This window comes from Gadus morhua, chromosome 2, assembly GCF_902167405.1.
Source record: "Gadus morhua chromosome 2, gadMor3.0, whole genome shotgun sequence".
NCBI lineage: Eukaryota > Metazoa > Chordata > Actinopteri > Gadiformes > Gadidae > Gadus > Gadus morhua.
Genome location: NC_044049.1, coordinates 6438569 through 6461239, shown reverse-complemented (window position 1 = coordinate 6461239; position 22671 = coordinate 6438569). Strand labels below are relative to the sequence as shown.

Sequence of the window (22671 nt, the reverse complement as noted above, 5' to 3'; positions counted from 1 at the left end):
AATCGATATAATAATATAGATGTATAATAATACTTAGAAAAATATTTCAAAATATGTAGTATTAGATTAACCCTATAGATTATAACATACTTTTTTACAGTTTACATTATTATTTAAATGTTGTAACTATTGGAACTGTCAACATTCTTATAATTTTCTTTATAAATGTTGCTATTATGAAGACATAACTAATAATCATTTCTAGCACTTATCTTTTAACTGTTAACTCCCATAAAGCTATCCACATCCTCCCATACTCATCCAAGGCTTATGGTGCCGCCATGCAGGCCACCATGCAGACTGCCTACCCCAGACGTGGCAGGACAGCCCTAACCCTGGGTGTCGAGACGGACGGAGGATTCATGACGCCCCTGATCATACGGGACACCATCATCCCCACCAAACAGACTCAGACCTTCAGCATCTACAACAACAACCAGCCCGGGGTCCTGATCCAGGTCTTTGAAGGAGAGAGAGCCATGACCAAGGACAACAACCTGCTGGGCAAGTTCGAGCTGTCGGGAATCCCGCCCGCTCCGAGAGGGGTACCTCAGATCGAGGTGACCTTCGACATCGACGCAGGCGGCATTCTGACGTGTCTGCTGTGGACAAGAGCACGGGCAAACAGAACAAGATCACCATCACCAACAACAAGGGCCGCCTGAGCAAGGAAGACATCGAGAGGATGGTGCAGGAAGCAGACCAATACAAGGTAGAAGACGAGCAACAGAGGGAGAACATAGCGGCCAAGAACGCCCTGGAGTCCTACACCTTCAACATGAAGAGCAGCCTGCGGGAGGACAACCTGAAGGACAGAGTGAGTGAGGAGGACAGGAAGGAGGTGGAGGAGAAGTGTGAGCAGGCCATCCTCTGGCTGGAAAACAACCAGCGAGCGGAGAAAGAGGAGTACCAACACCAGCTGAAGGAGTTGAAGGAGCTTTGTCAGCCCATCATCCCCATGCCGATAAACTTTGCACTTTTGAATCTTTGAGGCCTCTATGATGATAAAATGGCTCATTTGAAAGGTTTGATTTCTGAAAAAAATATTAGCTTTATGTTTTTAACTGAAACCTGGCTTAAAGACAGTAATGCTGACAATACGTTGAGAGCGTCTTGTCCGAATGGTTTCACCTCTCATCACGTCAATAGACCAGTTAGAAAAAATGGTGGGGTCGCCGTTATTTATTCTGAGACATATTCAGTATCGGAACCACTTCAATTTGGGTCATTTCTTTCGTTTGAATACATAGCATTGAAGATCAAACTGCCTGAAGACCTACTTACTGTGACTGTCTATCGGCCACCCAAAAGTAAACCAAAAAGACCCCAATGTTCTAATAAAGACTTCTGTCTTCAGTTTAGGGAAATGTTGTCCCGAATGAGTCCCAAACATTCTAAAATCATTATAGTTGGGGATTTTAATTTCCATGTCAACAAGAAACCTTGTAAGCTTTTCCTGAAAGTTTTTAATGACCGAAAATGTATTCAGCGTGTGGATAAAGCCACCCACAACCTAGGAAATACACTGGATTTAGTTTTTACTAGGGATATTGATGTAAGAATTACATCCATTGAAGCTTTCCCTCGCTCTGATCATCATTGCATCCATTTTACCACATATCCCAATACCTTTCCTCCAATCAACACCGGCTTAGGAGAGGACCTTCCTGTTTGACTGCAAGACGTAAGTGTGTAAAAGGATTTTAAAGAAACCGAGAGACGATGAAGGAAAAGCAAACAGTCACACTTTTCTTCTGACAAATGTACTTATTGTAAGTCGCTTTGAATAAAAGCGTCTGCTAAATGCCCTAAATGTAAATATAAACTAAATGTTCATCTACACTTTTAACATGTAAAGTAGAGCCTGACCAGCAGCTCCGAAGAAAGAGTACACAAACCCCACAGCCCGCCACGTGTTGGTGGGGGCTGGCATTATTCAGGACCCTATGTCTGTTGTAACCAAATTTGATTTGTTCTATCAAAAATAAAACTTTTTAAATTGAATACATTTTGTACACATCTTTTACCATAACTCAAAAACATTTCTAGTTTTCATACTTTACCCAAGAACCATTCTGTAAAGCAAATTCTCAACAAAATTAACCATGGTAAACGTACAAAAAAATAAGCATTAAAATACAATAAGAATATTAAACCATTACAAGCATTTTATGTTTTAAATCTTCTTGCGCGAGCACGTGCATCGGACATGCCCATAAGGCGAAGCCTAGATGGCTAAGCCGACAATTATAGAACTAGAGATATAATAACATAAGTAATCGATCTTCATTTTTTTGGCCCATGCTTTTTTATAGGCCTGCGTCTATGTCACGTGACTGTTTCTGTTTGAAAAAGCAAATATGTCTGACATATTCCCAGTTGGATTCAATTGTTTGAGATGGATCCAGCATTAAAATGTGGTTTGACGTTTGTGTTTGTTATTACGAAGGTTAACACACACATTTTAAGAGAATACATTTCCGTCTGCTCACACTCAATGTGGAAAATTCCGGTAGATCCCACATTCCATCTTAAGAAATTAGAACCTTGATCTGGTTCTCTATTCCTTATTCCTATAATGCAGCTTGCCATGATCATACACACTGAGCATGAAGAATAACCTCTCACACATGAGGGGGTCATTGCCTCGGGGGCACTCGGGGAGGCGCTGTTCCCTCTGGATTTCCCCGACACCCTTCTGGATAGGGTTCTCCATTTAATAACTCCCTTTGAATAAAACTGAGAAACATATGTAAAAAAAATTTGTAACATATGTAAAAAAATAAAATAAACATATGTAAAAAATATGAAAATATGTAAGGAGGTTGGGGGGAAAGGAAAGAGAAAACCTACAGGATTCCCTCTGATCGGGTGGAAAGCAACAGTGAATAACAAAGGAGGAGCCAGACACCACGGGCACGTTTAAATTGTTTATAATAATCAGGACATTAAAATGTTTGCGCTAACTAAAATACGAAGGGTAAAATTAGTCCAAAATGTCGATTAAAGGAAATTGTATATAGGGCTTTCCTCAACTCTTTAGCGCGCTGGCGTCCTCGTCACTTTGGTCATGGACTCATGGTTATAATATTTATATTATTTACGGGTTAGCTGTATATTAAAAATGCTTTGTGTGTTCATTGTATTAAACTTGGTGTGCCGCTGGACGATTAGTTATCAGTAACCTCTCAATTTCCTGTATGGTGACAGGGCGTATGGAGCCTATTTCATTCAGTAAGTCATGTTTCTTGTTTCTGTCACAGATCTGGTTCTGCGTTATGCATCCCAGCAGCAGGATCAGCCCCTTGGACTGATCTGTTTATTTGGTTTGGTTTTGGAGTGCGGACTGAGCCTGTGTGTGTGTGTGTGTGTGTGTGTGTGTGTGTGTGTGTGTGTGTGTGTGTGTGTGTGTGTGTGTGTGTGTGTCTGTGTCTGTGTGTCTGTGTTTGTTTGTGTTCGACTTCAACATATATTTTTTTTACAGATTATATTATTGTTTAAATGTTGTAACGATTGGAACTGTCAACATTATTTTAATTTCTTAATAAATGTTGCTATTATGAAGACATAACTCTCATTTCTAACACTTATATTTTATCTGTAAACTCCCATATAGCACATCTATATCTCCTGCATATCCTTTATCTGTATAATTTAATGACATGGTTATTTGTTACCTGTTTCACACTTGAGGATGCCTTGACTCAAAGCAGTTCACGGCTACCACAGACTTCTGCTCAAGTTCGCTAATGCGCGTGTGACTATAATATATAAAAAAAGGAACAAAACTGATTGTTCTGTATTGCAACAGGAACGCCACGCAGGCAGCCTGTGGACCACCAGAGGGCGCCCGAGCAGGGCTTCACCCGGCAGTTTGTCCACCAACAGCAGCTACTGAAGGGCAAGGACCGTGGGATAATAATAATAATAATACATTTAATTTAGAGGCGCCTTTCAAGACACCCACCGCTATAGTATATTGGTTCCCCCCCGACTGAGTATGCCTAAAAGTAATAATGTGTACAGAATAATATTGTGTATTAATTAATTGTTTATACATGGTCTGCATGTCTGGCTGCCTCTCAATCTGTCTGTCTGTCTGCATAGCAATCTGTCCGTCTGTCTGCTATAGCAATCTGTCTGTTTGTGTCTGCCTCGCCATGTGCATGTCTGTCTGTATGCCTCTCTGTGCGTTTGTCTTGTCTGTCTGTCCGTCCGCCTTCCTTTCCATTTGTCATCTGTCTATCTGTATGTCCTCCTGCCTGTCTTGCTCTCAACCTGTGTGTCTGTCTCTCTCTCCCCCAGGATGCGGAGGCGATCTACCTGTGGCTGAGGGAGTTCCAGTTGGAGCAGTACACGGGGAACTTCATCAACTCTGGCTACGACGTTCTCACTATCAGCAGGATGACTCCCGAGGTAGCGCTCACTCTGATCCCCAGTGTCACGTTGTGGCACTCCCACCAGCTGTGGAGAGCAGGCCAGAGCTGGCCCCCAGGGGCCCACCATCGAGGAGGTGGACTAAAGCAGACTGTTGGACTGAATTGAATATGATCAATATGACTGTTATGGATTAAAAGGGTATTTCTTGGGCCCCCCCGTGGTTCTCAGCGTAGAGCGCGTACCATTAAAGGACAAATCCGGTGTAAAATGGATCTGGGATATGTTTAATATGGTAACGAGTTGGGATGTTCGTTTGGGAGCAATAAAGTGTATAGAGGCATTCTTTAGTTGGCTGTTTTTAGCTGATTCTACCAAAACGCTATAAACTTGGAACGATGGGGGCATTTGTAATGGTAAAAACTAAATCTCTATTTTAAACCACACAGCAAATATCACAGTGTACATTGTACTCTATGGGTGTACATTTAACACTCATTTCTGGGTATATATAGGTCCAAGAGTTCAGTGTTCGCTGAACACTGTTAGAAGAGCAAAATATGTACTCCAAATTTAGAGTTACATTTGAACACTTTGAGAGTGCAAATGTACTCTATTAGTGGTACTTTTGGGCACTCATTCAGTGCTTCCTTACACCTGCAGTGTAAACCTAGAACCCCAGAGAGAGAAAATATGTACTCCAAGTCAGTGCTTTGTAGCACTTCGCAGAGCTGATTATTTAATACTTCTAGAGTGAGAATGTACTCTGACTGGTGTACAACCAACACCTTTGAGGTGAATTATCAACACTTCATGAATGAATAGTCTACACATTAGATTCTTGCTGCTGTTGTTGTTACAGTGCATACATATATAATATAGTTAACATTATAGTTAAACTTTAATTATTTTACATCAAGAACCATTTTTAGTTTTACATTTATATGATGTAACAAACAACTTGAAAATAAATAAATAAATGTGTCCCTGTCAACCAATTAAAGGGGAATTCCGGTGTAAAACGGATTTGGGATATGTTTTGTATGATAATGAGTTGAAACGTTTGTTTTGGAGCACAAAAAAACGCATATAGACGCTTTCTTCAGTTGGCTGTTTTTAGCCGATTCTATCAAAACGCTATAAACTTGGAACAATGGGGCAGTGGTTATGGTAAAAACTAAATCGCTATTTTAAACCATTTAAAAGGCTAGAAGTAGCCCGACACTTCTTTGGTAGTTCAATAAGGGTATTAACATATAAAACGAGGCATTGAGAACTTTGTAAGTGTACAGATTGTTTATTAAAAATAAAATTACATTTTATACACACAATACCATCAGTAGATCACCCGTCGACGCCATTTTGTTTTCAAGACTCGATAAGTAGATTGGCAAACACAGAGATTGTGACATCCATCAGCAACACACAAGCTCTGGCGGCATGCCATGGGACCTTTAAAAATAAAATAAAAATTATCAGGATACAATTACCCTGTGAAACTTCACTACACGATCCACAGCTTCCCGGATACTGATTTTGACAGCTCCATTCTTTCCACTTGGAGGTGGTGGCAGGAGGTAGACCAGCAGGAGAAGTGAGGCCATGTCACTATCCCAACCTGAAAAGGGAGAGCACATACTTTGAGCATGAAATACACCTGATGAAAGCACATGACACAACATAAAAGGTTCAAAAAGTTCTTGTCAATAAATAGTCAGCATCTAAAAAGGTGGCCAAATACAAACAGGTTATTATCATAGGACCCTTTTTAAAAAAAAAAAAAGGGTCCTATGTTCCCCAGTCTCATACAAAGAGGGGAACATAGGACCCGGGGAACATAGGACCCGGGGAACATAGGACCCGGGGTCCGGGAACATAGGACCCGGGGAACATAGGACCCGGGGAACATAGGACCCGGGGAACATAGACACGCTCCCACTAAATTAAAGCCACGTGCCTCGTTAGCATTAGCTAAAAATGGTAACGAGGCGTTAGCTAAATTGAAGACATGTGCCTCATTAGCATTGGCCATTAAGTTTGACGTTAGCTAAAATCGTTAGCATTTATAAGTTGGTTATCAGATCTAAAAGACGAAGAAATGCTGAATATTCTGCATTCAGGGTTTCTGCAGGTTTGAACAAGTTAAATTTAAGCCTCTAATACCTTCTTAAGACCCATTATGGATACAATTTCTGACCTATATGAAGGACATACGCACAACTAACTATCAAACATAGAAACCCTGTGCATTATTCACTTGGTACTTTTCTTACCTGTTTACATTCCCGTGAAGTTCAAAAATGTCTTCGTTCACTCGGAGCAATTCCTTGGCGATATTGATTCGATCCTCTCTAGCCAACCGTCTCTGTCGAAACAGTTTGCCGCGTAGTGTGGAAGAGGACAAACTGTCACATGTCTCTAGATTCAACCAATGAGAAGGCGCAGCGAGCCAATGACGAATCGAAACCTAAACCGACGTGCCGCCGGGATAGTAGGACACTCAACCGTTGTACACTCAGGGAGTCCATCATCCTAAAATAAACACTTAAATTACTCTACACCAGCATTATACTTAGAGACAACTCCCAAGAGTGTTTCTGGTACACCCCAAAAAATGTACTTAGTGCCTATTCAACACCAAAGTGTATAAAATCTACTCTGGTCATGAATACTCTGGGATTTTAACACTTTGCGATTTGCTGTGCACTTAATAGGCTAGAAGTAGCCCGACACTTCTTGGGTAGTATAATAAGGGTCTTAACGTATACAACGACGCATTGGTAACTTTGTAAGTGTACAGATGTTTATTAAAAAGGACATTTTATATGATCTACTGATGGTATTGTGTGTATAAAAGGTCATTTTTAATAAACAATCTGTAAACTTACAAAGGTATCTATCTTCTACATTCTACTTCTAGCCTTTTAAGTGGTTTAAAATAGCGACTTAGTTTTTACCATAACACATGCCCCTATCGTTCCAAGGATCGGCTAAAAACAGCCAACTGAAGAATGCGTCTATACACGGTTTTTGTGCTCCAAAACAAACGTTCCAACTCGTTATCATACCAAACATATCCCGAATCCATTTTACACCGGATTTGTCCTTGCTATGTAAATATAAATACGTTCATGCAAGGTCACAAAATGACTGCATAAAGTTGGACTGAGTGGAATATGTTTGCAAAAAAGAAAAGGAGACATTTTCCGTTTTTCCCTTATTAGGGTGAATTTATTCCACATTGGAGAAGCAATAAAATAGAGATCCTTTTTGTTGTAGAATGTTTATTTTATCTCGTAGCTGTTAATACACATACAAATTCATTGTTCAATAATTTATTATAACAGGAACATAATGGTATGAAGTTTTACCTCTACAAGTAGGGTAGACTGTGGCTGTGTCCCAATTCCTAGGACGCATCCTTCGAAGGCTGCATTCGAAGGATGCGTCGACGCAGATTGCGTCACAGCGACGCGCCAAGTGCTGTCCCAATTCCAAGGGTCCTTCAAATGCGGCCTACGAATGCAGCCTTCTTTTCCCGGATTTGAAGGATGCATCGGCTGTATCCTTCACGGCCCAACGTATCCCTCCCAAGATTCATTGCGCACTCAATCAATGGAGATGGCGGAGAATGGCGATTTAAGTTCTGCATTTAAATGTAAGTATTTGGTTTCTAGTCACTCGAGTGTTTAACGATACAAATGTTAAAAAAACAAGGGCCCTTAAAACTTTTTTCATCAAAGTAATAGGCAATATAAGTAAGGTATCGTTACAGTTAGTGACGCTGTAACGTTAACTAAGAACACCCGTTAAGCCCTATAGTTTCAAATTTAAGAGGTTAAAATGGTTATATTGACCGAAATTGTGGCGATTATATAGATTATTTGCTATTCTGTAACGTTAGATAATTGGACCAACGCGAACACGGGTTGTGGACATGGACATAATAAAGGATGGACCACGGACTGGAAAATGGCCGCCCATTCATTCCTATGCAAACCTGCTCAGTGGCGCATGGCAACATACAGGAGCGATTTGCTTCCGCGTTATGGGGCCAAGACACGTGACCTATTCCGTGACGTACCGGATGCAGAGATCTTCTTCTTCTTCTAGTTTAGTGGTGGATCATAGTTTTTCCCCATATACCGCCACCTACTTGACTACTACACAGGAGTTTGTGACAAGGACGTTGGCAAATGATACTTTAAATCGTAAAAATAAATTCAAAGAAAAAACCAAACTAACGAAACAAAATAAAACAAACTAACAAAAGAAATGAATAAATAAAAAATAAAATAAAAAAATATATATACTTAAGGTTAAATTCTTCTAATTAGGTTAGTATCTTTTAGCTAATTTATCAGCAATTTCATTGCCATATATTCCATGGTGGGCTGGAATCCAACAGAACTGAATAACTAAACCAAGGCTTATAATATTTAAAAGAAGATGCTTTACCTCTATCACCAAATCTTCACGTATTGAATTATCTGTTATAAAACTTAGTATCTACAACCCATCTAAGAGCGGTTATTATTGTGGCCATCTCGATTGAGTATACTGATAAAGTCACCCACTCTATATCCATATCCTTTTTCAAATTCTGGCATATATATGCCAATACCACATTGTCACCAACTTAGTATCTACAACCCATCTAAGAGCGGTTATTATTGTGGCCATCTCGATTGAGTATACTGATAAAGTCACCCACTCTATATCCATATCCTTTTTCAAATTCTGGAATATATATGCCAATACCACATTGACACCATTCTATGATAGCTGATAACCAAGGTACACACTGTAATACTATAATCAAGAGGACATACAGGCAGTTCAAATAAAAAGAGATAGAACTTTATTGATCTGGAAACTTCATAAATATGTAAGATTGCTCCATATAATACCATAGTAACATAGTAAACGTATAGGCCTAAAAAATTCAGTTCAATGTTATTGCTTAAGAAACAGATTCCTTCCAACTAACTATTTTACGAAGAATGCAATCAATAATTTATATAAAAGTAAATGTTTACATATCGACCAGCAACGAAGTTGGAGTAGCCTACCCAAATATTGAATTGTAATACACCAACATTGTCAATTGTCATACATAGCTAACCATAACCCTGTCATACATAGCTAAACAAGCAAATGAAAATGAAATACCTACCAACGCAACTGAAAAGTTAATATTAGACAATTAACAATATTATGAAAATTACGTAGGTCTCCCATAATCATTCAGGTAATCAATACGTCCGTGCCTGTTACAGCTATTTCAATGATGTGTGTTATATATCCGTGTTCAACGCCATTCATGTTAAGTAAAAGGACAAATCTCAGACTTTGGAAGTTAATGGAGTTAATTCGGAATTTAATTTAATTCGGAAGTTAAAGGTCCCATGACATGTTATTTTATGTATTCTTTAATATAGGTATTAGTGGGCAACTAACACAGTATTCAAAGACGTTCCCGAAATTCAGCCGTGGTGCAGAGTTACCGCCACTCCGTGCCAGTCGCACATTGAGCTTCCCCCAAATGCGCTGTTTCGGTGGGCGTGTCAAGGAGGAGGGTGGGGGTGTGGCCCTGAGCAGCTTGCAGCCACGGTACCGTGCGCTCTGTTTACAGTGGATGTATCGCAATGGCGAGGTGCACACAGCCTTTAGCCGTGTTCTGTAAATATTCTAGAACACACGGGAGTCCTGGAGCTCTATATCTAAATATTATCATATAGCCTACACAGATATCTATATCATATAATATATATTATCACGGCCAAAAGCTGTGTGAGCCGATATTATGAATCTCAAACGACCGCGTTGGGTTCTCCGACGTTCCTGGTTCTTCAACGTCCACATCAATGTGAATACACACACTGTAACGCAAGTGTTTCTTGTCGGTTCTTTGACGTGTCTTGTATTTCCACAACGAGACTGTCGTGGGGGTTACTGAGCCATGGTTGAGAAGGAATTGGGGGAAAGGAACTTTGGTTTGACTCGCTGAAGTACATGAACTGCGACATGCCGCCGGTTGCCGCGAGGCACCATCGCCCGGCAGCGGGCAGCAGGCAGCGCGCGGTTCAGTCGACTTCAAGTTGATGTGAAAGTGGAAGAACCAGAGACGTCGCAGAACCCGACAAAGTCGTTTGTGATTCATAATATCGTCTGGAGGCGCACACAATATGTTATATGATATAGATATCTATGTATTATATTATTTAGATATAGAGCTCCAGGACTGTAACGCAAGTGTTGTACACTTCCTTGTTATTTGGATAACCGTTCTGCTGTTGGTGTGATGGCGCATAACGCGTCGGACTCTCGTCTCTGGTATTTCTACAACGAGACTCGTATTGGGGGTTATCTCAGCCAAGGTTGAGAATGAATTGGGGGGAAGGAACTTTGGCTTTGACTCCCTCAAGAACATGAACCACGACATGGAGGAGAAAGGGATTGTTGGCGGCGAATGTCTCCCGCTTGAGCCCCGCTGAGGGACCACCGCCGGAGGCGGAGGTGCATAAACGCTGCCCGGCAAAGATCCCTTTGCCGGGCAGCAAAGGCATCATATATAAGGGATCATATAACAGATTGTGTGCGCCAGTCCAGACGATATTATGAATCACACACGACTTTGTCGGGTTCTGCGACGTCTCTGGTTCTTCCACTTTCACATCAACCTGAAGTCGACTGAACCGCGCGCTGCCTGCTGCTGCCTATGGCAAGCCGAGTGTGCCACAATTCGACTTCAATTAAACGCGTTCTGAAACGCCAGCACGCGTGCCCAGAACGCGTTTTGGTTTTCCAGAACGCGTTCCGGCGTTTCAGCGCGCGCGCCCAGAACGCGTTCCGGCGTTTCAGCGCGCGCGCCCAGCGTTTCAGCGCGCGCGCCCAGAACGCCTTCTGGCATTTCAGCGCGCGCGCCAAGAACGCGTTCCGGCATTTCTGCGCGCGCGCTCAGAACGCATATAAGCATATAAACAGCACGCGTGCTGTTAATATGCTAATGCGCTCCTCCCCTCAATTTTCTCAGACAATAGATTTGAGCCGTTTTCACCCAATCATATGCTAGGGCAAACACACAGACAACATCAGTCGAGACCAGAGCTCTTCTTTCGCGAATCAGTTTCTCTCACTCCTAATCAGGAGATTGTCGGCAGGTGCTGGTTGGACCGGGACCGCAGTGTATAGAGCCTGCCCAGACAGGCTTCTCCCTCCTCCCGGCATTTGATTTCTGCTGTTTGTTTGTAACACATGGACTGATGTTCACTTAATAACAATATAGTAATAACATACTAACTAACTAATATAAATATATGATTAATATATTCCTCACCATGACCTGACGTGTAGACACTGTGAAAAAGAAATAGGAAAAAGGTGACCAAAACGTTTCACTAAATTAAAGGCTATGAGTGAGTTTGTAGGTGAGTTACAAATGTATCAAGAGTAGAGGCCAGTTTAATGTGAAAAGGGATGGTTAAATGGTAAATGTTGTGAATATTTTGGGGGCAATTTTGGCTGCAATATTTTCTGCATTTATATAGGCTATACACCAACTATTTATGTAATGTGACAGGAGCGGGATGGAAGTCTTCCTAAAGGGCTTGGTCTGTTGGGTACCAATACCTACCAGTTGGTTACCAATAGTATCAGTTGTAGTAGTATCTATCTCCTCACCTCCCTATATTATATATATATATATCTATAGTTTTTTCTATCGGTCTCATTCCAACTGATGAAGTGAATTATACCTCGTCTTATAGGCTACTACCACGTACAGGCTAAAACCTGCAACTGCATGTTAATACTTCAGACGGACTTATTTACTTCTAATGGAATTTTAACTCTAACTTCTGAACTCTTTTATTGTTTTTATTGTACTCAGAAGACGAATAAGCTGACTCATGTAATGCTGTAATAATTAAATGTAATAAACGATACGCTATAAATAAAAGTATTTTTTAATTATGTTATCATAGTTGCCACGGCACTTACCATACACAATGTTCGGTCAAGTAGCTTAGATAGTGTATAGTCAAAGTGTATGTACTTGTAGTGTTCACCACCTCCACATTAACCACCTAATTTGAAACATCTTAACATCTTTCGACTTTAAGAACGACACAACAGAAAAGATTCGCGAAAGAAGAGCTCTGGTCTCGACTGATGTTGTCTGTGTGTTTGCCCTAGCATATGATTAGGTGAAAACGGCTCAAATCTATTGGCTGAGAAAATTGAGGGGAGGAGTGCATTAGCATATTAACAGCACGCGTGCTGTTAATATGCTAATATGCGTTCTGAGCGCGCGCGCAGAAATGCCGGAACGCGTTATTGGCGCGCGCGCTGAAATGCCAAAACGCGTTCTGAGCGCGCGCGCTGAAACGCTGGGCGCGCGCGCTGAAACGCCGGAACGCGTTCTGGGCGAGCGCGCTGAAACGCCGGAACGCGTTCTGGAAAACCAAAACGCGTTCTGGGCACGCGTGCTGGCGTTTCAGAACGCGTTTAATTGAAGTCGAATTGTGGCACACTCGGCTTGCCATAGCTGCCTGCCCGCTGCCGGGCGATGGTGCCTCGCGGCAACCGGCGGCATGTCGCAGTTCATGTAGGCTACTTCAGCGAGTCAAGCCTTTCCCCCAATTCCTTCTCAACCATGGCTCAGATAACCCCCACGACAGTCTCGTTGTGGAAATACAAGACACATCATAGAACCGACAAGAAACACTTGCGTTACAGTGTGTGTATTCACACACACACACACACACACACACACACACACACACACACACACACACACACACACACACACACACACACACACACACACACACACACACACACACACACACACACACACACACGTACGTGGCCCTCGCACGGTCGAGTCTCATTGGCGGGCCAACGTCTCTGGGCGGGCCAGGCAGAGTAAGGGGAGGAGCTGAGATTCCTGATGACGTCATGAGAACAGACATTCCAAATCAGCGCGCTTGAGCCTCCGTTTTTTCAAAGGCGAGCAGAACAGCTAGTGCTAGTTTTACACCAAACGCAAGTTTTAGCCACTGGGGGACCATAGGCAGGCTAGGGGAACTCATATTTATGTTAGAAAACCTCACAAAGTGAGATTTTCATGTCATGGGACCTTTAATGGAGCCGTGCACTTCAAAATAGGTCCATAGCAAGGAGCCGTTTGTTTCAGTACGGCTCCTTTCAGCTGCCCACCCAACATCAACTGCTAATAAAACGCTTGAGGAGGCGTTTTGAAAAGAAAAAACTTACATTTTTTTAGAACAGGGTAGAAAGATAATTATGAGCCTTTGATTGATATCCAGACATTTTTTGCGGAGACACAATCCTGTTCCCCACTTGTATTGGAGTGGACGGCGATATCTACTTCTGGGCCACATGAAATGACGGACCCCCGTCCACTCCCAGCTAAAACAGCTGCAATACCAGGCTTGGCCTCTGAGCACGGGTGGATTGCGGAAGTATATGCCTATCCTGGGGGCCTGGTTGTGGACCCTGGTTTTCAGACCGTAACGTTACAGACGTTGGGATTGATTACACAGTTAACTTGGTTATTTTGCTATTTAAGCTGCTTTTGTTTGGTAGTGTAAAGCAAAACTAATTCTAACATTTGGTTTTCGTTTAGGGAGCCAGCATTTATTCTATTGAGGGGGGAGAACGATGAGCTGTTCACCGGGGTGAAATAGGCCTACTCAGCAAGTGTGGCTTGGGGGTAAAGAAACAATCGTTTATTTATATCGTAAGTTAGTTTATAAAAATTATTATAGGCCATTTATATATCTTCATTTGACCATCTTTTAAAGGTTAGTTAAATTAGCCCTCATTAAACAGCAGGACGGATACAACATCCCCAGAAATCGTTTACTACGATGTCCTATTTTGGGTTATTAAAGAAAGAAAGACAAAAAAGGTCACAGCTCGCATCAGTACTAGACAGCACTAGAAAAACACACAAAGAAAAAGGGTGTTTTGACTTCTACTGGTTGTCTTATTATTATGGGCTTCATATAGGATGAGGGCTAATTTAAATGTAACCTTTACAAGATGGTCAAATATATATATTATAAATGGCCTATTGTTAACATGGGCTATTAACATGATTGATAAAAGTGTCTCTTGTTTTCTGTGATTAATAATGTCTCTGTGTTTAGGACAATTCTGGAGGAAATAGGCCTGCAGGGGAAGGTGACTCCCCCGCAGGCAAAGAAAAACTTTTGCTGAAATTTGTTTTGATACTGCTCTTGTTGTTAACTGCCATGATTGATTTCCTCTGCCTTAGGATTGCAAGTATCCAGGGTCAGGAGAGGGGGTATGTGGGAAACCCACTGCTGCCACTTGGCCCTGGTTTGTCCCCATGGATAAGGTATTGGATTGGGACAGAGGCATTCCACCAACCCCCCTGTCCTAATTGCCTCCATCCCTGAGAACACACCAGGGCCAAGTACAGCAGTGGTGGATCAGGAGGTGGAGGACAAGGATCAGGAGGAGGAAAGACAGCGAGGGCCAAGGTCCAGAAAGAGGGACAGAGAGGAAGACATGTTCCAGAGTCGCTCACTATCTTCCGAAAAGGACTCAAGATTCACCTGTTCAGAGTCCACCTCGACTGCATAGCCACCCTCCCCCTTCTGGCCACCATTGTACACTGTGTTGTATTGTATTATAGTACTTAACTGTGTAGCAACTGCAGTAGCTGCTATCATGGCTGTAACACGGGGAATGGGTTAGCCTAGCGATTGTGGTACTTGCACTTGGTTCTATGAACATCCTTTCTGTACCGACAGCGATATATTGATGCACTTCTTATGACAAATGTACTTATTGTAAGTCGCTTTGGATAAAAGCGTCTGCTAAATGCCCTAAATGTAAATGTAAGATGTAAATGTTCCAGTTAATAAAAGAGGACACGAGGCTACAAAGGGGGGAGGCAGAGGAGAGGAAAGCCCAGCAGTCGGTTGCACCAGCAGAACGTAAAGCCGATCATAAGTTCGGGTGTAAAGTCTGCCTTAACCACTGTACGTCCACACCAGGAGCGCTCACAAAGTTTCGCTGCGAATTTTTCTGTTCGCTTTGGTCGCTCAAGTCGCTCATGACGTACAATTCAATTATGCAGACGCATTTAAAGGAGCCGTATGCGTTTAGTAGGCCCTACAGACAGCCATATCAAATAGTGAACTCTCCCATACACCTTGGCCATATTGCCGAGACGGTTTTGCTTGTTCGATAAAGTGCTTCGACAACAAGTAGGACAGTGATTCCCCCCAATACAAAAAAAATCCTAAAATGTAGGCTAATTACAACCGAGAACAAAAAACCCTGCGTGCTGTAGTAGTTAAAATATGTTTCACTGATCTGGATCTGCAAATCATGATCTGCACTCATTCGTCGCATTCAAAACAAATAGACATTCGCGCACATGGCTAATTTGCATACGCGCACATGGCTAATTTGCATACGCGCACAGGACTGGTTGGCTCCGCAAGGCAAATAATGGAACATATCGATCTATCTAGGCTTTTCTGTCTATCTATCAACGCGTGTCTAGTTTTAATGTGATGTATTGTGTGTATGTCCAGTCAGACTTGTTCTGTGTGGTCTTGTAGGCTACTGTCCTGTGTGGGCCGAACCACCTAAATGGATTCCCGACGATTTGTGTCGTTTGGTATTAATAAAGACTTGACTAGGCTTTCTATCTATCTAGACTAGATATATCCCTTGTCATTTATCCCTCGTCTTGTCGATTAGTTTGTTTATGTGACGATTTCAAAAACTTTTTTGGTTTTGTTTAAAGCATGCTACACGCGATTGGTTGGTTAGATTGGTGGCATGGAGAGCAAATTAAAATGATTCCCGCTTAAATACGAACGTTCTAGATGTAGCCTATAAATACTCCCGCTTATCATCACTTGATATCCAAACCACTACGGCGTTTCGATCTCTGAACTGAAAAGGGGTGGGTTCGTACAACACCGGGTGCCCAGTTACAGCCGCGATTAATACTTCAGCCGACATTTTGTTCAGTGAGTGAATAAAGGTAGGTAGGAACCAAAGTGTCTGCCGATGTTCCCTGGGATCCACGCAAGCGAAGAGCGTCTACATTCCGATTGGCTGTCAGTGTTTGGCCGCTGAAGCGAATAATAGTCATTTGCATAAAGTTAAAAAGTTTTCAACTTCTTTTTGACGCTCTGGTCGCTCAACTTTGGCCGCTGGTAGCGTTGGTCGCTTTGGTCGCTCTTGCCCATAGAAAGTGAATGACTTCCGGCGATTTGGTCGCTCAATTCGCTTCTGGTGTGGACGGACAGTTAACCATACGGTCGACGTAGCTAGTGTCAAACTAAAGGTGTTCTAAATTTTGGTTGCACCACCATAACTTAAGTTGTAACGTTACTAGTAGTGCATAAAGTGTACTAGTGTCGCTTTTAATGACGTTTAGATAATTTCAAGCCAATCATTGACAGATAACAATGTAAACAGGAAATACGGGCAAGTTTCCACCTTACCGGAGTGAAGACGCGTTAGCACCCAAATGAGAGGGCAAACAAAACCGTTTCAGTCATTTATTCTCTAAAATTTGCTTGGACGGTATAGGCGTGAGGTTAAGCTATTTGATGGCGGATTTTATAATAAATAAATAAATATATTCCGCCCGGCAAAACCGAAATCGCGCATATAATTCAACATCATCATAATAAAGAAATGGATCGATACGGTCACGGACAATCTGTTCCCGGCGCAAACCGCGTTGAAACTCCTCTTCCCATTGCTCAAAACGAATAGCCATCTTTACCCTGCGTTAGTGTTGAAATCTTTTTACGTTCTTTTCTTTTAACGGTTCTTTATCGTTAGTATGGAACTTACACCAGCTAGAGGGGAGGTGTAAAAGATAAGTTATAACTTAGTGTTACGTTAAAACTATCTGCTTGGTGCAACTGCTATTTTTTTAGTAGAGTGTAAAGTCGAACGTTTGGGTTATTTACGTTCAACGTAGCCTAAGTGGGACCTTACGTTCTGCTGGTGCAACTGGACCCAGGAAAGCAGGGAAAGAATGGATAGGTTTTTCTCAATTTTGGAGCGTTTGGTGGACAAATAACTTATGGTCTGTTATATTTAACACATTGTTTATTATTTACATATTTATTGAAACTAACTTATTTAACTAACTTTTTTGATTAACTATTTATTAAAACCCTTACTAACTTTTTTGTATTGACTAATGTATTTGTATAAAACATATATACAACAATAAAACTATTTGCAACAAACATTCATGTGACTATTTACAACAATTATTATAAAACTACTATATACAAAAAAATAATGATCAATAATAATTTTTGTTGGTTTCTTTTTTTCGCGCTGTCTGGTTTAACTTCTGTTAACAGGTCAGTTCAGCTGTCAGGGTTGCTAGGTGACAGGAGCAGCGTGGTCACGCAAGTGAAAGGGCGGTAACGGTTTGTTACGTAAACCAGAAATGCTCCGTAGGCTAGACCGTCCCATTTCTTCGGCCTTCGGAGTGTCCTTCGCGGTCTACGAAGGCCGCATCCTTCGAAGGACGCGGTCTACGAAGGATGCGTCCTATGAATTGGGACACAGCCTGTGTACAGTTGAGTACAGGGTACAGTTGAGACATCCGCAATATCTTTAGCGCGCAAACATGCTTCTGCGCTGATTTTTGCTTTGCACATGCGTATAGACGTCCTCTTTCAGCGTGGGAGATTTGAACTGTGTGTGTGGCTCCGCTACGAAGTTATCGGCAAAAGTCTGTTTTTGCAGGTAAGATTTTGACTTCACCATGTCCATTTCGAAATGAATACCTTCTTACCCCTTCGTGACTCAAAAAGTAATGTTGCATATTTGTAAACGTTAGTTTGTGCTCTAAAAATAGATATATTGCATGGCATAGTTGCATTGAAGGGCATTACGTAATACTGTGTAATGTGCCAGGAGGTCATCGGGGTACAGTTGAGACACATCGTCTCAACTTTACCCGACCTAGAACTCCGTTGCGTTACATGTGAAGCGCTTGCCCGTTTATGACAACAGGGTTTGAATCACAATTAGACCAAATTAAAGACATTTGTGAATTCATATTGATGTATATATATTGTGTATATATATATTTCAACTGTATATTATGAATCTGTGCATTTTACTTGTATGAATGTTGCCAAAACTTCAAAGTTTAAAGTGAAATACAACAAGTGGTTAAACGAGTACAGTTGAGACAGATCATCCTATAGGCAGCTTTACACATTAACTAATAGACTATACTTTTTAAAGCGTGTTTTAAGGTTTTTTTGTGTAGCTAGTATATTTATATTGTCATTTAGACATTACATAATACAATTAGGTGTAAAATGTTTATGTTCCTTCCAAAAAAATAATGGTACAAACGTTGGCAGTAGCCTAAATTATTGTGGTGTGTGTGTTTGTGAGAGAGAGAGAGAGAGAGAGAGAGAGGGGGGGGGGGGGGGGGGGGACTTTGCATTTATTTATTTATTTATTTATTTATTTATTTATTTCCCTACTTGCTTACTAACTTATTTGTACTATGCCTGTTACAGGATGCCACGATCGAGAGTTAGGTCTACAAATAGGGGAGTGCCACCAGAGGACTAAGGCCCCGTCCACACGAAGCCGAAACGGGCGAAACCGTTACGGTTTCGATCTATCCGGTTTCGAAGTGTCTCCGTAAAGACGAAGCCAAGCGAAACCGGATAGATCTGTAGAAACGCTGTAGTAAACATTCCAGGCCCATAAGGGGCGCTGCTTCTGGTACACAACTCCAGAAGAAGAAGAGGCGAGCATGCGCATAAAGGCTGCCCCCCGAACCACTAACAACATAAACAAACAGCTCTTCTACGAAGGCGAACTAGATTCTCAATAAATAATGGCTTAGCAACCCAACAAGGGACATGATATGCTGCAGAACGTTGGGATTTTGTTGGGATTTCTGAGACTCCGCGGGCTTAAGAGCCATTGGCTAGGAGGTCGAGGGGTGGGGCGATGACGTCATGGTTTGCTGTTTCAGTCGGTTTCAGGCGTCCACACGAAACCAAAACGAAACCGGATAGATTTGAAACCACCTCCGAGGGTGGTTTCAGAAGTTTGCCGTTTCGGTCAGCGGATTCGCCGGCTTCGTGTGGACGCAAGGCCGAACCGTACAAGACCTTTGCGGTTTCGCCATGAAATCGGCTTCGTGTGGACGGGGCCAGAGAGGGCTTCCAGGTCTATTGAGTCAGGATTGTCATACAGGAAGGTCGCTGAGATCTTTGGCATACCGCTTTCTACATTGGGCCGCTACATGAGGAAGAAATTATGTTATTGTTGTTATTATATTTGTTATTATATTTGTTATAAGTTATTTGTTATAAGTTATTTGTTTTTTAATATTATATGATGACATTGATGAGTTGAAAAAATTAATAAGTGTAGCCTAGGCTAAGCTTAAAAAGTGGATGTTTGTTGTTTGCTTTACCCTGCTATTAATAGATGGTGTGATGTAAATGACATTGATTATAGACTTATGGGTTGTAGTCTATGGTATTTTAACCTAATACATTAGAAAAACACATGAACACATAATTATTTCAATGATTTAAATACAAAGACAAAGACTGCAAAGACTGGCATGTAACATTTCCATTGTTTTCAATGGAGTCTCAACTGTACCCGCGACTGTCTCAACTGTACCCTACCATTTTTCAGTGAGGGTACAGTTGAGACAAAAGTGCACTTTTTTTATTTGATTGATTGTATAAGAATTAGACACCTTCAAGATATAAATCCTTGGTTATATTTTGGCACACACCCTGAAAATATGTTAAGTCTAAAATAATTTATTTTTTGGTGTCTTTTAATAGTTTAATTTGTGTGAGGTGTATCCAACTGTACTCAGTCTACCCTATTCTAGTCTAATCGAGAAGTTTTTTAATGATGATTTAGATTGTGCTAAAATAAAAATGGTAAATGGACTGCATTTATGTAGCGCTTTTCTAACTAGTAGCCAGTCAAAGCGCTTTACAGTATTGCCTAAAACTCCCCAATCTCTGCACACATACACTCACCGACGGCGGTGTCAACCATGCGAGGCGACAGCCAGCTCGTCGGGAGCAGTAAGGGAGAGGGGTCTTGCTCAGGACGTACTCAACCCTCAGCTAGGAGGAGCTAGGGGATCGAACTAGCAACCATCCGCTTACCAGCCAACCGGCTCCACCTCCTGAGGATGCCGCAAAATCAATATTTTTATAAAATAGACCGTTGCAAGAGTAAAGGATACCCTGACAAAAGTCAGGGTATCCTTTACTCTGTGGAAGATGTGTCCTTGTTGGGCCCGTCCTACTTCATCTTGCACATCACTGAATTGAAATAACTCAATAACAGTGTTCTCTCCACTCTAACTGTCTGTGTCGCTGTGACGTCAACTAGCATATCTTGACTGGCTGGGTGGCACGTGTGGGAGAGGTTTTGGGAGGGTCATAGATAGTAAGATACAGTCCGGCCAGCATTGCAGCGGTCAGCAGCTCATTTTAAGCTACAAGCTAGTTAAAATGTTACAACCTTTCGGTTACCAGCCAACCCTCCACCTCCTGATCATGCCACCTATTTAATACATTTAAGTGAAATGAATTCCAGGTTGGAGGTTTGGGATTAAAACTCCATACACAATGTAATTATGACAAGGGATTAAACTGTGAGATTAAGGATATACACATTCTTATCTTGTTTATCGTATATATATTAACCGGCCAGAGACGTTTTGGTGTCTGATATAACTAAACTCTATGACTAACAGTATAGTCATAGAGGGGTACCTCAGATCGAGGTCACCTTCGACATCGACGCAGACGGCATTCTGAACGTGTCTGCTGTGGACAAGAGCACGGGCAAACAGAACCGGATCACCATCACCAACGACAAGGGCCGCCTGAGCAAGGAAGACATCGAGAGGATGGTTCAGGAAGCAGACCAACACAAAGTAGAAGACGAGCAACAGAGGGAGAACATAGCGGCCAAGAACGCCCTGGAGTCCTACGCCTTCAACATGAAGAGCAGCCTGCGGGAGGACAACCTGAAGGACAGAGTGAGTGAGGAGGAGAGGGAGAAGGTGGAGGAGAAGTGTGAGCAGGCCATCCTCTGGCTGGAGAACAACCAGCTAGCGGAGAAAGAGGAGTACCAACACCAGCTGAAGGAGTTGAAGGAGGTGTGTATACCCATCATCCCCATGAAGATAAACTTTGCACTTTTGAATATTCGATCCCTCTCTGGTGATAAATTCGCTAATTCGAAAGGTTTGATTTCTGAAAGAAATATTAGCTTTGTGTTTTTAACTGAAACCTGGCTTGATGACGATACTGCTGACAATAACTTGAGAGAGTCTTGTCCAAATGGTTTCATCTTTCAACACGTCAATAGACCGGGAAAGGGGGGTGGGGTAGCTGTTATTTATTCCGAGAGATATTCAGAATCGGAGCCACGCCAATTTGGAGTTTTTACATCGTTTGAATACTTAGCATTTATGATCAGACAGCCTGAAGACCTACTTACTGTGATTGTCTATCGGCGGAGCGGAGGTTTACAAGATCCCTTTTATCCTCAGTTTGGAGAATTGTTGTCCTCCATGTGTCCCAAACATGATAAAATAATTATAGTTGGGGATTTTAATTTCCGTGTCCAAACAAAACTTTTCCAGAAGCTTTTTAACGATCAAAATTTTATTCAGCATGTGAAAGATCCCACCCACGAAAAAGGAGGTGTACTGGATTTAGTTTATTCTAGGGGTATTGATGTAGAAATTACATCCAATCAACCCTCCCCTCTCTCTGATCATCATTGCATCCATTTTACCACCAATCCAAATACCCTCCCTCCAATCACCACCGGTTTAGTAGATGACTTTGCTGGCTATTCCAAGACTTAAGTTTGTAAAAGGATTTTAAGGAAGCGGAAAGACGATGAAGGAAAAGCAAACAGTCACACTTTTCTTCTTCAAAATGTACTTATTGTAAGTCGATTTGAATAAAAGCGTCTGCTAAATGCCCTAAATGTAAATATAAACTACATGTTCTTTTACACTTAAACATGTAGGGCCTGGCAAGCAGTTCAGCAGAAAGAGTCCACACTCCCCACAGCCCACCACGTGGCGGTGGGTGCTGCATGGCTTTATTCAGGACCATACGTTTTGTCTGTTGTAACCAAATTTTGTTTGTTATATCAAAGATAAAACTTTTAAAATTGAATACGTACACGTTTTAGACTAACTTCCAGATG

General features: G+C 41.8%; 1 protein-coding gene across 1 annotated transcript; it reads left to right on the top strand.

Moving 5' to 3' along the window:
- The first annotated feature begins 124 nt into the window (after nt 1-124).
- LOC115561060 (chaperone protein DnaK-like) lies at nt 125-22336 on the top strand. Its single transcript, XM_030380857.1, has 2 exons — nt 125-582; nt 21249-22336. The coding sequence occupies exons 1-2, from the start codon at nt 282-284 to the stop codon at nt 22319-22321; spliced, it is 1374 nt and encodes a 457-aa protein (XP_030236717.1). The 5' UTR covers nt 125-281; the 3' UTR covers nt 22322-22336.
- Nucleotides 22337-22671: the final 335 nt, after the last annotated feature.